Source organism: Lagopus leucura, unplaced genomic scaffold, assembly GCF_019238085.1.
Source record: "Lagopus leucura isolate 7727_CA_CO unplaced genomic scaffold, USGS_WTPT01 Super-Scaffold_100009, whole genome shotgun sequence".
NCBI classification, from domain to species: Eukaryota; Metazoa; Chordata; class Aves; order Galliformes; family Phasianidae; genus Lagopus; species Lagopus leucura.
In genome coordinates this window covers 389,353-403,036 of record NW_024962266.1, presented here as the reverse complement: position 1 = coordinate 403,036, position 13,684 = coordinate 389,353, and the positions used below count along the sequence as shown (strand labels likewise).

The window sequence follows — 13,684 nt, the reverse complement described above, 5'->3', positions numbered from 1 at the left end:
GGTATTAAATAAGTTATGCAGTAGAGCAGTTGTCAGGACTTAATGCCTACCTCTTTAATACAGATGAGAGAGGAAGTGTGCAACAATGAAAGAGAAAAGGCTGGTATCTGAGAGTGGCTTTACCTTCATGTTAACATTAGCTAGTGGCTGCAGCTGCAGAACATGGCCATTCACAACAACATCCAGCAGTAAGGCTCCGTCTGAATCCAAACCCCGGGCAATGTGAGTTATTCGCAGAACCTCTCCTGTGAATTTTAAAAGCATGCAGATTTATAAAGCATCCTAACTAGGGACTCCTGTAAGCCAAGGACTATCTGAATTGGATCGCTTGACCACTTATCTCATGCTAATATTTTTATAAAGCATACCATGCCTATCACATAAGCATTATGTGCTCCCAATTAAAGCTCTGTACTGCTGTATTTAAAACTCTGAAAGCCACAGGCATTCAGAAAATAGCAGCATAAGCATTAAGAATCAAAATTCAGCACTGGTGATGAGATTCTTTTAAAGGGATGCCGTATCTATCACGTTTGCTGGAAAGAGATGGTGCATCACAGGTAACAACCTGTTGCAAATTCCACTTGGGTTTCTCTCTTGAATATCGCGCCAGTGAGCGTAAATCCATTCATTGCTTCTCCAATTTCTTTTGCAGTTGTCCAATAGACTGGGCTCAGAATAGAAACAAGCTTTCTTAGTGCTGGACCTGAAAGAAATCCAATGTAATATCTGAGGGCTTTTTCCCAAGGCTAAGTGTTCCCCCCATCAGCAAGAGCTGACTACGAAGCCAAAATAAGAATATAATCTAAAATGTGAGTAACTCATAAGATTAAAACTATGAAAAATTCAGAGGATGTACAGATATTCTTAGAATATTAATATTAATAAGTACTGAAGATTCCTTTTTCCTCTCTTGGTCTGAAAAGTTAGATCAGTTTCTCCAGTGACCCCTGATAAAATGAAGTAGTGAAAACTAGCACTGCACAGAATTCAACCTGGTTCTAGAAAAAATGAAAGTGATAAAAAGTAGTAAAAAGCCTACCAAGGCTCCGAGGGATGCTTGTAATCTTTGCTTGTATTACTCTAGATTCAGAGTTCAGGCTGTCTGTTACTGTGGCATTCAGGAAAGCAATTCCAAACTCAATATTGTTAATGTTTCCAATGATGCTGCCTTGGGCACGTGAAGGCCCACCTGTGCAAGAGAGGAAAGGAATGAAGGAAAAAAAAAAAGCACCATGGCTGATATTATGGGAGACAGAAAAGCCAGAAACATTGCCCATGTGGGTATTTCTGCTTATATTACTACATTAATTGCAACAGTCAAGCTCGCAACCTGCAGGTAACAGTGTGGTATTCATATATGATCTGAGATACATGCACAGTAATATAGGAACTGCCTTATATCCACATCTCTGAAAAGCAGCAATTATTTAAGAGCATACACCACTGCTGCATAACAGGTTGCAACAACAACAAATTTATTCAGTGGCAGTTGCAGAGGAGATGTAAGTCAAGAAAATGAGCCAGTTTTATTAGGAGTGCAGCAGTCTTTCACAACACTCCCATTACACATAGGCAGAAAATGAACTCACCAGGACATGCTTGACTATTACACCTGGATATCTGGGAGGAGTCTCCAGGACAAGGATGGCCATGATATAGCGGGGTAGGATTCCTGCACAGGCGTGTTCGGGTCTGCTCTCCTCCGCCACAAGAAGCAGAGCACTGGCTCCATGTTTGCCATGGCCCCCAGTTTCCATTCACTAAAGAAAGAGAAAATGAGGAAAGTTCACTTAAAATATTTTAGGCTGCATCAGTAATGCTTTTGTGACAAAGAAAAGAAATAATATTACAAGAAGGGACATATAATCACCCACTTCCCAACTTCAGCCAGCTGCCCTCTGCAGAGTTTCTGTAAAGGATTCCCTTGCCAGCCAGGATGGCAGCAAAGTCTTGTGGCTTTTATTTTAATTTTTTTTTCAATTGGTTGGAAACAGAAATGCTGAGTTTCTGACAGGCTGACTCCTGTTCTTACCCCTGCCATCAAAATGGTTCCAAAGAATGTTTATCAATCAGGTGATAGGCGCTTTATATATAAAAATATAAATATAAATATATGCCAGCCTCTCTGCATCTGCCCCTGAGTATATCAGGCTACACAGAACTGGTGGTGAATGGAGTGAAATCCAGCTAGCAACTGGTCACAAGTGGTGTTCCCTGGGGGTCTGCACTGGGGCCTGTCCTGTTTAATATCTTTATTGGTGATCTGGATGGGGGGATTGAGTGCACCCTCAGTAAGTTTGCAGATGACACCAAGCTGGGACAAAGTGTTGATCTGCCTGAGGGTAGGAAGGCCATACAGAGTGATCTGGACAAGCTGGATAGCTGGGCTGAGGCCAATGGGATGAAGTTCAACAAGACCAAGTGCCAGGTCCTGCACTTTGGCCACAATAACCCCAGGCATCACTACAGGCTTAAGGCAGAGTGGCTGCAGGACTGTGTGGAAGAAATTGACCTTAGGGTGTTGGTCAGCACTCAGCTGAACATGAGCCAGCAGTGTTTCCAGGTGGCCACAAAGGCCAATGGCAACCAGGCTGGTATCAGCAAAGCGCAGCCAGCAGAAGCAGGGAAGTGACCGTCCCTATGTAGTGAGGTCACACCTTCGAGTGCTGAGTTCAGTTTTGGGCCCCTCGCTACAAGAATGACTTTGACACTGTGGAGCATGTCCAGAGAAGGGCAATTAAGCTGGTGAGAAGTCTGGAGCACAAGTCTTACACGGAGCGGCTGAGGGAACTGGGATTGTCTAGGCTGGAGAACAAGAGGGTCAGGGGAGACCTCATTGCTCTCTACAACTGCCTGAAAGGAGGTTGTGGCGAAGTGGGGGTCAGGCTCTTCTCCCATATAACTAGTAATAGGAACAGAGGAACGGCCTCAAGTTGTGCCAAGGGAGGTTCAGGTTGAACGTAAATCTGTTCTCCGAAAGAGCGTTCAGGTGCTGAAGTTGGCTGCCCAGGGAGGCTGTGGAGTCATTGTCCCTGGAGGTGTTTAAGAAACACTTAAATGTTGTACTAAAGGACATGGTTTTGTAGAGATATACTGTAGGTGGATGTAACCATCCACTGGATGATCTTGGAGGTCTTTTCCACCCTTGGTGATTCTATGATTTCAAGATTAAGAAGCACAGTCAAATGTATGCAGATCCATAAAAAACCAGTTCACACAGAAGAGCTGTCAATATTCAGACTCCCCTATCGTCCTTTCTGCTTGTCTCTCACTAGAGGAACAACCCAACTGCTCAGAGCTTTGGGAGCACCATTCTTTAAAAAGAATTATCTGAAACTGCCTGGGTATAAAACTGATGGAAGATTAGAACAAACCAAACAAACCACAAATCTCAAAAATAAAGAAAACATGTTCTGTTGATCCAAGCGCTCACAAGAGATCAGTTAGATTTGGCCATATTACATAGGGAAGGAAGAAGCCTCCAAAGCACAGCCTCAATAACAATGGCTGACATGCTGAGAATGTGACCGTACACAGCATGAACAGAGCATCTGGAGATGGAGATCTGGACTTATCAGTTGGTGCTGACAGTTGCTCAAAACTGACAAGGAGAAGGTAACAACGAACAGTTTCACATAATCGTCAGCCAAATTAAATATTAACCAGGGAAATACCAGGAAACTTTTGAGCAAAGTGGAATCAGTTTGAAAAGTAGTATTGGATTTACATGGAAAGGTTTTGGTAGCAGGGGAGGCTGCCCTGTATCAGAGCAGAGCCAGCTCCAGCTGCAGAGCAGGTCGTCCCCTGCAACCCATGGAAGAGCCCACGGTGCAGCAAGCGGATGTGGCCTGCAGGAGGAGCCCCAGGCAGGAGTTGCAGCCGTGGAGAGAGCTGGGCGAGCAGCGGTGGGACGGAAGGGCTGGGCGAGCTGCCGCCTGTGCGGCTGTGCTGGAGCAGCGCCAGAAGGGTGGGTCCCGTGTACAGACATGATGTGGAACAGTTTGGGAAGGACTACATCCCAAGGTACGGACCCAAGCTGGAGCAGTGCTTGAAGAGCCGCAGCCTGTGGGAAGCCCATGGGATCAGTTCGGAAAGAATGGCATTCATGGGTGGGACCCCATGTGCAGCAGGGGCAGACCACAGAGGAGCAGCAGAGATGGAGAATTACAGACTGACTGTAGAACCCCGTTCCCTGCTCCTCTGTGCTATCTGGAGGGAGGAGGTAGAAGGTGGATGGAGCTAAGATGTTTTCAGCTGGATTTAGTTTTCAATGCTCTAGTTTGCTAGTACGTAATTGGCAACCAACTATATTGATCTCTCTATGCCAAATCTGTTTGCCCATGACAGTAATTGGTGCGTGATCTTCCTGCTCTTATCTCAACCCACAAGACCCACAAGATTTTTTTTCCATCTTATTTTCTCCCTGTCTCCTTCTGAGGTGGGACAGTGTGGTGGTGAGTGCTGAGCTCCTACTGGTCCTAAGTCACCAGAGAAGTAAAAATACGCATGAAGATGTGTGGCTGTGGGAGAAACCCAGGTAAGATGAGGATGAACAGCCAAAGCAGACTAAGCTCGGTGCTGCCAGAAGTTGTCCCACTGGTCTCATCACCTCCCAGTGGAGTGTTATTCCCCTGCACACTGTGAGCAGCATGCACCAAGCCAGAAGAGTGACTGCAGGATGCAGCAAGCACACCCACAACCTGGGGGTGAAGTGTGGCCTGGTCAAGGGCTTTCTTACCGCAGTGGCGGTCAGCAGGGTGTTGAAGTGGCACACCTACACACAAAGCTACTGCATTACCTCCATGATGAAGGTATGGGGGTATGCACAGAGGAGGGATTTAATGATTTATTATAGTAAAAATATTAGTAATTTAATTAAAACCCTTTTCTAGGGTGAATTATGGAAGGAAGCTTAGACATTTGTGGGTGTTTAGTAAGTCTCTAGCATAGTGGTTTATATCCTATATTGCCAGCACTGATCCTGAATGTGTAAGGTCACTGATTCTTGAGTTAATAAATCAGTTAACTGCTTTGATCATAATTTGATTTAAAACACATGGACTTAGCATCCTTGCCTGCTCCTGGAATAAATTATGGAAGTTTGCTGGGAGCCTCAAAAACTGTATTTACCATAAAGCAAAAGCAAAATTATTAGGTTTACGAGATATTTTCATATACGTTTTCCTGTTAAGGATTATTCTAACTCATTTTGGTAAAATCTAGCATGTGAAAGAGGAAATCATGGTAAGTGATGGTCATTTAAAAAAATGAGAGTGGATTTCTACATTGTATGAAATTGCAAATAACAAAAGGAATGTTCCCCATTCCTCTTACAGCACAACCATCCCACATCCATCCTGTGTGACGTGTAGCACTATGGAGGCACTCACCAGGGCACAAGTCAGTGCCACACCGCTGGATCTGCATGTCAGCCCCTGTGCAGGCCCTGCCGCCACTGCTGGGGCGAGGGCTGTCACAGCCCCGGTACCGCCTTGCCTGCCCGCCGTTGCACGAGCGGCTGCACGCTCCCCAGCTGCCCCAAGGGCCCCAGCTGCCATGAACTGTGAAAATAAATGTCAGATTTTATGCGACTTTCCCTTAATAGTACATAATAAAAACAGACATTCAAGGTAGGAAAATATTCCTATATTCCTATAACCTATTTTCTTTTCGTAAACAAAAAGCAAAAGCCAGACTTAAGATCAAGTTATCTTGTCCAGCATTCAGTGATTTCTTGGTGTGTAATAACCAACTCCAGAACACTACAGCTCATTAGGTGACTAATGCAGAAAACATGCAGCACATCTCACTAACAGAGCAAGTCACCAGATCATGGTGTGAGTTGCAGAGTTCAGATTTGTAGTACTTTGTGCCTGGACAGCTGTGACTTTATAGAAGTGCACAACCAGGTCAGCTTGATGACTGATGACCTTCCAGGCCTTTTCCAGACTATGTGATTCTGAGTTTCTGAGACCTCTGACAGTCTTGCAGGAGCTTATACACCAGCTGCTGCTGGTTTGTGTTCCCAAGGAGTGTTTAAAATGCCCCAGTCTTACTTAGAGATGGAGAGATTATCTTGCCATCTACCTCTTCCCTGATTTTTCTGCATATATTGGGAGTACAAATGTGATTTGTGGAGGTCTTCCTTCCTCTCATCCATCCCTACAAATTCATCAAGTGGACAAGCAGGTTAACTGAAAGCACTCACCAGGACAAGGATCGCTGTTACAAAAATCAACTTGTATGTCATTTCCTTCACATCTGTGACCTCCAAACTGTGGGGCTGGGTCTGAGCATTGGCGTGTTCTCTGACTGCTGCCTCCACCACAGGACACAGTGCAGGCACTCCAGCTGCCCCACGGGGCCCACTTTCCGTCCACTGATGAGAAAGGCACAGCAAGGAACAGTTACAGCCTCTGATGTTGGAGATAAAGTGAGTCAGAGTTACATCAGGGTGCCTGATTGCTGTACATTACTGACCCTCCCTGTAGAACATATCAGATACACAGGGGTTTATACATATGGATTTTCAGGAGTGAAAGCTGGAGAACAGCACGATCTGTAGATAAGTTGTGGTCCTGCTACATACATGGTCAGGGATCACTGAGTCCTCATGCTCAGCCATTCCATTATCTATAGATATTCATGCATAAAGTAGACCCTGAAATCACCACATTGGGCAGACTGTAATGTAACAGCCAAAGATTCAGGATGCTGCGTAATGGAGGAGATGCAAGGACTGGAGAAGAAATCCCACATGTTAGGTCTACAAAGGAATGCTGAAGACTGGGAGGGACCTCTGAAAATAGAAGGCTTGAATGGAATTTTTTCAGGGATTACAGTTTTAGAACTGAAAAGCATTAGATATAACTTAAACAGAATTTGGAAACTGCCATTTCGCCTCTTTCTATCTGACATATCTTACCTGGGCAGCGCCTCTTGCTGCAGACCTGCCTTTGCACATCAGGCCCGTGACAGTGGGACCCACCATGTGAGGGAGGGGGGCTGCTGCAGAGCCGCAGCCGCGTCTGGGTGCCTTTCCCACAGCTCTCACTGCATGGGCCCCATGGAAGCCAGGAGCTCCACTCACCATCAACTGCAAAGTCAGCACAGCCACACTACTGTTTAAACCATACAGCTGCTTTAACTTGACATTACAGCTACACAGCCGACGACAAAATAAATAAAAACAAACAAAAGCAAAACAAAAAATCCACTACCTTTTGAAATATCAATCAATAAAATACTCTGCATAAGCCCTTAAAAAACCTTTGCTTCGAGCAACAGCTGAACCAGATGAGAAGTTTCCAAAAGAGAGATCCTTTCCATTTCCTGAATGTATCTCCTCACCTGATTAGAACCTTTGAACAGTAGAACAGAATGATTTGATCACATCTGGTGTTAAGTGGATGTGATTGCCCTGTGTTAGGCCAAAGGTCTCAGCCTGGGAAGGGCATGCTAGCAAAAGCCTGGCACACTGCCTTTGTTGGGTACCAGCAAGCAGAGGTCAGAATGACTCTGTTACCAAGATCTACAGAAATGAATCTCAGGCTGTGGATGGACACTTAACTTCGTGGCGGCAGCAAAGCCAGGAGAATGGGAAAAATCCATATAATGAAAACTCCGCAGAAGGAAACGTGCCAGCAGTGACGGGCTATGAATAAACTACATCCTGTCAAATGCAGTAAGTAGTACCAAGACAGGAAAGAAACCATAACATGCAGCTAGCTAGGAAAAACACACATGACTGAAAATTTTAAAAGCAGAAGTACCACTAATTTCTTAAATTCTAATTAGTGTGCTTTATGTGGCCTTTATTTTTTCCATTTTAATAGGTTTTGTGGGGTGGGTTTAGAGTAGCAAATGCTACTCTGTGAGCAGATGGGCCACATCAAAAAACAAAATCAGCATTTTTATTGAGTAGGGAAAAGAAAGAAATTGTTGAAAAAAAGCCCCTTACACAGCCCATTCTACAATAACGTTCTCTTACCTGGACAAGGCCCAACTTTGCACATGATGAAATCCACAGCACTGCCATTGCATGGCTTCCCGCCGTGCTGGGCTGGTGGGTTACTGCAGGTTCTGGTTCTGGTCCTGTTCCCTTCTCCACAGCTCTTTGAACACTCCTCCCAAAGCCCCCATTCGGACCAGTTGCCATCAACTAAGAAACAGAAATTTTCAGCTTTAATTAAAATACTTTAAAACAAACAAACAAACAGAAAACTGTGTGTGCATATATTTCCTTTCCACAAAACTCAAGATGAATTTCAACCTGTCAGAAAAATCCATCTGTCATGAAGGTCCATGGTGAAAATGGTATATTACTGAGATACCTGACATAAGGCAAATTAAAAATATCAGTCTATTAAATACCTGGACATGGCTTGTTGTGGCAGCTGCGCACATCTGTGTCAGGCCCCTCACATGGTCTCCCACCATTTGCTGGGAGGGGGTTGTTGCATCTACGAGCGCGCTCCTGCACACCCTGACCACATGTTACGCTGCAAGGTTGCCATTCAAGCCAATCCGAAAATCCACCGTGCACTGCAGTGGGAAAAATGTGCTCTGTTGGGAACATGTACTTATGATGACAGCTCTTAGACTGAGAGAGGAAAGAACAAAATGTACGTCAGAGGCCATGCTTGGAAATCCAACCTGCTTCATGCCTTCAGTACTGCAGAAATTTATTAATTCAGAGATCACCCCAGATGCTCTGAAATAGTTTATGGTCCTAAATGCTTTTCTTCAGAGACATGATTATATATATTCTGAGGATGGCATCAAGTTCAGGATCTTTCATTATTATTTATGTACAACTAGATGAGTGCAATCAGAGGAACACAACAACATGAAGCACAAACCCACTAAGACATCTCAGAACAGGTCTAACATACACCTAATTCGTACATGGAAGGGATAAGTCTTGTTGTTACTGTCAATTAATGCTGGAATCTACTAGTTTGAAAGTTATTGCCCTGTATTTTGTGCACCTACCCTGGACAGTCAGTGGAACTCTAACAAGCACAGATCCCATTAGATTCCTCGCTACACACTCATATTCAGATGTATCTTCCTTCTGTACTGCAGTGATATGCAGGGAGCCATTAGGCAAGACAGTCACCCTGTCATCGCTCACAAGTGGATGACCTTGGCGGGACCATCTGATGGCTGGAGGGGGTTCTCCACTGGCCTGGCAGTTCAGCATTGCTGTACCACCAGCTTCAACAGTGGTCCATGCAGGCTCAATGGTGATGACTGGAGGACCTGAAAGAGAAAGGCTTTAGGCAACAGCACATGGGTACGTTCTTCCATTATAGTAAGTATTAGAAGTCTGGTCAGAAAGGGCAAAACAACCTAGTCTCTTTATTTTGACAGATTATTATCATTGATCTTCTACTGTCAAATGATAGAACACACAAGTTAAAACAACACTGATAAGACTGTTTTTAATGTGTAGCAAACTGAGGGCCAAAGTTGGGACTGGGACAGAGTCTTCCTATACTACATTTTTAAAAATCTGCTGAAAGATGCTACTAACCATGGCCTGAAGGCAACTGAGATATAATGAACACATCCAGGTTGCTTGAGTCTACTACCTCAACCATCAGAGAAAAAATTCTATAACCAGTAGAAAAAAAAAATACAAAATAATATTTCTGTAAAACATAAAATATTGGCATTATTCTCATGTAACTTCCTCAATTTAAAGGTCTGGTCTAGTTTAATCCAGTTCTACATACAACTGAGAGAAATGGACCGTTTTCAGAAGGTGATTCATCCCCAGCTCATCCCCATGAATAAGCTACATCATCGTCCATGTGCTTTCCTTCCTTGATCTCAGTTGTCAGCTTCATTACTAACAGTGAAAGATGAGATTAATCAACCTAAAGAATAGTGAGGTGCTCAACCTTCAAAACCAATGGGAGCTGCAAATACTGCAGATTACTGCAATAAGGGAGATTACTGCTCTGATTTAATGGCATGAAGCTTATCATTTAGCGCCTTACTCTGAAGGGTGAGTGTTAGAGTGCGTTCCACCACACCAGCATCATTGGTTGCCACACACTTGTAGTCACCAGCATCTTCGTTCTAAAGAACAAAAGGCAAATAGTCATGTACCCACATGGATATAACAAGGGTTTCAGTTTACCTCATGCAAGTGAATCTGCAGTACAACATGCATACACTGAATTCAAAGAGGCACACTGTTAGATTCTACAGTATGCAAGCATATTGCCTTTATAAATAGATGATACTGTAAATTATCTTTACTGCAATTATTGCATTTTTTTCTTTAATTCAGACCAGATCTCTTTTTTTCCTAAATAGCTCCGAAGAAGCTATTGTTTCTAACTCTACTCTAAAATACAGACATGGATTTACAGCCATGGGGCATGGGGAAAGGGTCTTGTCATTTCTATTAGGAACTCGGATGTTACAAGGCTTGCAATTGCTTTTCAGCTGATCTGAATGGGCAGAACCCAAGGTCTTTTAAAGGTTCAAAACAAAATTTCCTTTTAATTGGGTATCATCAAGATCTCATACACCAAATAATGGTATGTAGATACAGTCTTTCTGACAATTAAAGGAAATGACAGTATCCTTATTTTTGTTTTTGTTACAGTAATTTGAGTATGATTCTAGAGGGAATTATATGAATATTTGTTAAAGGTAAAGCAAACTGGATTAAATATCCAGTCTCACTCTTTCAAAACAGTATGATCTGGAATCATTAACTGCAACACAAAAACACATCACAACAGACCAGTGACTCACAACAGTGCCGTAGATAGCAAGAGAACCATTGTTAAGCTGTCGGATCCTCTTGCTAATCTGAATGCCCACTCCTTCTTTGCTCCACTGGATGGTTGGAGGTGGATCCCCTCTGACTTCACAGTTCAGCACAGCATTACCACCCAAGGGCTCAATTCGGCTAGGATAGTAGTCCCCTCTGAAGACCGGAGGCTCTAAAAAAACAGTTGGTAGCATACAAATAGTAGAGTCAAAATAAAATACTCTGAATGGAATGGTTCAAAGGAATTGTTCATCCCTAACCTTAAGACAAAACGTGAATTTCAATCCGTTTCTATTTTGTTCCCATTCATCCAAAGACCAGGTACCAAATAATATGTGACAAATGCACAGACTGAGAGAAGAAGAGCACCCATGTGGAAAAAGAGTTTGGCATTCTGGTGGACAAATAGCTTGATGCAAATGAGCAGTGTGTGCTTGCAGCCCACAATTGTATTTCAAAATTCTTTACTGAGAGGGTAGTGAGGCACTGCCACAAGCTGCCTAGAGAAGTTATGGATGCCCCATCCCAGGAGGTGCTGAAGGCCAGACTGGATGGGCCTCTGCACAGTCTAATCTGCTGGGTGGCAACAAACCCATGGCAGGGGGTTGGAATTACATGATCTTTGTGGTCCCTCCCAACCCAAATCAAATTTTATGATTCTGTGATTCTCTGTTAATATGAACATGGCTGCAGGAAACTCTGACAGTGATCACAACTGCTGTTATTCATACATACCTTTGACATACACAAAACCAATAGCTCTGATGGAGCCAACTTCATTTTCTGCTGTGCATGCATAGGTACCAGAGTCATCTTTAGATACTCTTCCAATAACAAGTTCACTGTGTCCACTTACATCATCATACTGTGCTGAAGGGAGAACACACAGTAAAGGATCACTTTGATGATTTTAAACATATGCATTTCAATAGCTAATATTTCTTAAGCTGATATTTCTTAAGACTGTTTGAACTAGTGAGGGGTCTGGAGCACAAGTCTTATGAGGAGCAGCTGAGGGAGCTGGGATTGTTCAGTCTGGAGAAGAGAAGGCTCAAAGGAGACCTCATTGCTCTCTACAACTTCCTGAAAGGAGGTTGTGATGAGGAGGGGTTTGGCCTCTTCTCCCAGGCAATGAACAGGACCCAAGGAAATGGCAAGTTGTACCAGAGGAGGTTTAGGTTGGACATAAGGAAGAACTTTTTCTCTCAGAGAGTGGTCAGGCAGTGGAATGGCTGCCCAGGGAGGTGGTGGAGTTGCCGTCCCTGGCAGTGTTCAAGAGGCATTCGGATGAGGAGCTGTGAGATGTGGTTTAGTGCTTGTGGTAGCAGTGGTGATGGGAGGATGGTTGGACTCGATGATCTTGCAGGTTGCTTCCAACCTTGCAATTCTATGATTCTATAATTCTATGAATTAAAGTGCTATTCAGCAGAAATGGCATCATGCCATTTCATTTCTAAGACTCAGAATTGCACAGAAAAGTCACAGTTATAATTTCCCCTTGTGCACATATTCACAAAAGTTGTCCTTCAATTTGAAGCTTCGTGCATCTGTATTCTTTGCACTGCTGAGACTTTCTTCATACTTGAGAGAAATAGTTTTAGTTGTTGGATGTTGAGTAAATGTAATTAAATACTGTGTGTTTTTAATGTGTTACATTATTGGCTATAGAATAGGGACAATTTCTTAATTATCCTTCTTGCAGCTGTGTCTCAGGAGCAGTTTAATTACACTATTGCATAATACTTAAGATATTTATTCCGCACTTAATCACTGCCTAACAAGTTTATTAGCTCTAGGTTTTTTCTTTTCTTTATGCTAAATCAATCAATATTAAAAAAATAAATAATCGCAGTGCTGCGAAAGGAAAAATCTAGAGCAGAATGACCAATAACTGTTTCCCACCTGGAATGATGTTATTATTAAAAGTCCAAGTTATTTTGGGCACAGGTATCCCAGTTGCTTTGCAAGTTAATCTAAGTTGTTCTCCTTTAGTCAAAGTTACATCTCCAGGCAGTTCAGTAAAAGCTGGGAGCACGTGAACAACCAGTGTGACAGAATGTGCGTCTTCTCCAGCAGCATTCTTGGCAGTACAGGTATAAGTGCCAGAATCTTCAGGCTGAAAGAAAAAGTGTTGGGGAAATTTCAGTTGTGCTGTATCTTACACAATCTTACAGCTTGTAATGGCAGTGGAATATCAAAACATTTGGAAATAGCATTTGGTAGAGAAGTTCATCTCAACTCTTGCTTCCTGTGTTTTTGAAAGATGACCTTACACTTTTTTTTGTCCATTCTGAGAAATTATGACTACAAGTTTTTTGCAGATATTTTACTAAACAATGGAAAATGAAACATTTACAAAGACTTTGAAATATTAACAAGAAAACAAAATAAGAGACTAACCCATAAACTGGTGAAAATGAAGAGAAGTAGTGTTGCATCACATCCAAGCTAGTCAAGTCACATCTTAAATTTAGTGAACTTACAACAACATTGTCCAAAATGAGGTCTCCACCTGGCACAGTCTTGTATTTTCCCACTATCTCTGTTAACAGTGCATTGTCCTTCTTCCAGTTTATTACTGGTGTTGGAATTCCATCTGCCACACAGGCCAGAACAGCACGGGAATCCTCCGTGACCGTGTAATATGCCTCCCTATTGTGAATCTTGGGTGGAGCTATAAAAAGAATACGTATGCATTTCAATAAACCTTTTAAAGTTCCTTCTTCTGTAAAAACATACCATACTGGATTGAAGAAATCTGGATCTTCTGTATTGTTTCTTGTATCTACCAATGACTATCTATTAAGCATGCCACAGTGTGTGAAATACATGCAATAAAAAAGAAACTGACTTAAAGGAATGTAATGCTCATCCTGAGTTTGAGAA

At 42.9% G+C, this 13,684-nt stretch overlaps 1 protein-coding gene across 1 annotated transcript in view; it reads right to left on the bottom strand.

The window, feature by feature from the left end:
- The window catches only part of HMCN1 (hemicentin 1), a 185,812-nt gene that overhangs the window by 15,295 nt on the left and 156,833 nt on the right, over window positions 1-13,684 (bottom strand). Inside the window, exons 82-96 of the mRNA XM_042873540.1 lie at window positions 13,282-13,472; window positions 12,701-12,914; window positions 11,534-11,668; window positions 10,780-10,970; window positions 10,011-10,092; window positions 8,998-9,267; window positions 8,377-8,547; window positions 7,994-8,164; window positions 6,929-7,099; window positions 6,212-6,382; window positions 5,394-5,564; window positions 1,593-1,763; window positions 1,043-1,192; window positions 569-706; window positions 124-245 (exon numbers count right to left, since the gene is read on the bottom strand). Coding sequence (XP_042729474.1) covers window positions 124-245; window positions 569-706; window positions 1,043-1,192; window positions 1,593-1,763; window positions 5,394-5,564; window positions 6,212-6,382; window positions 6,929-7,099; window positions 7,994-8,164; window positions 8,377-8,547; window positions 8,998-9,267; window positions 10,011-10,092; window positions 10,780-10,970; window positions 11,534-11,668; window positions 12,701-12,914; window positions 13,282-13,472 — 2,519 coding nt within the window. The remainder of the gene's footprint in view (window positions 1-123; window positions 246-568; window positions 707-1,042; window positions 1,193-1,592; window positions 1,764-5,393; window positions 5,565-6,211; window positions 6,383-6,928; window positions 7,100-7,993; window positions 8,165-8,376; window positions 8,548-8,997; window positions 9,268-10,010; window positions 10,093-10,779; window positions 10,971-11,533; window positions 11,669-12,700; window positions 12,915-13,281; window positions 13,473-13,684) is intronic.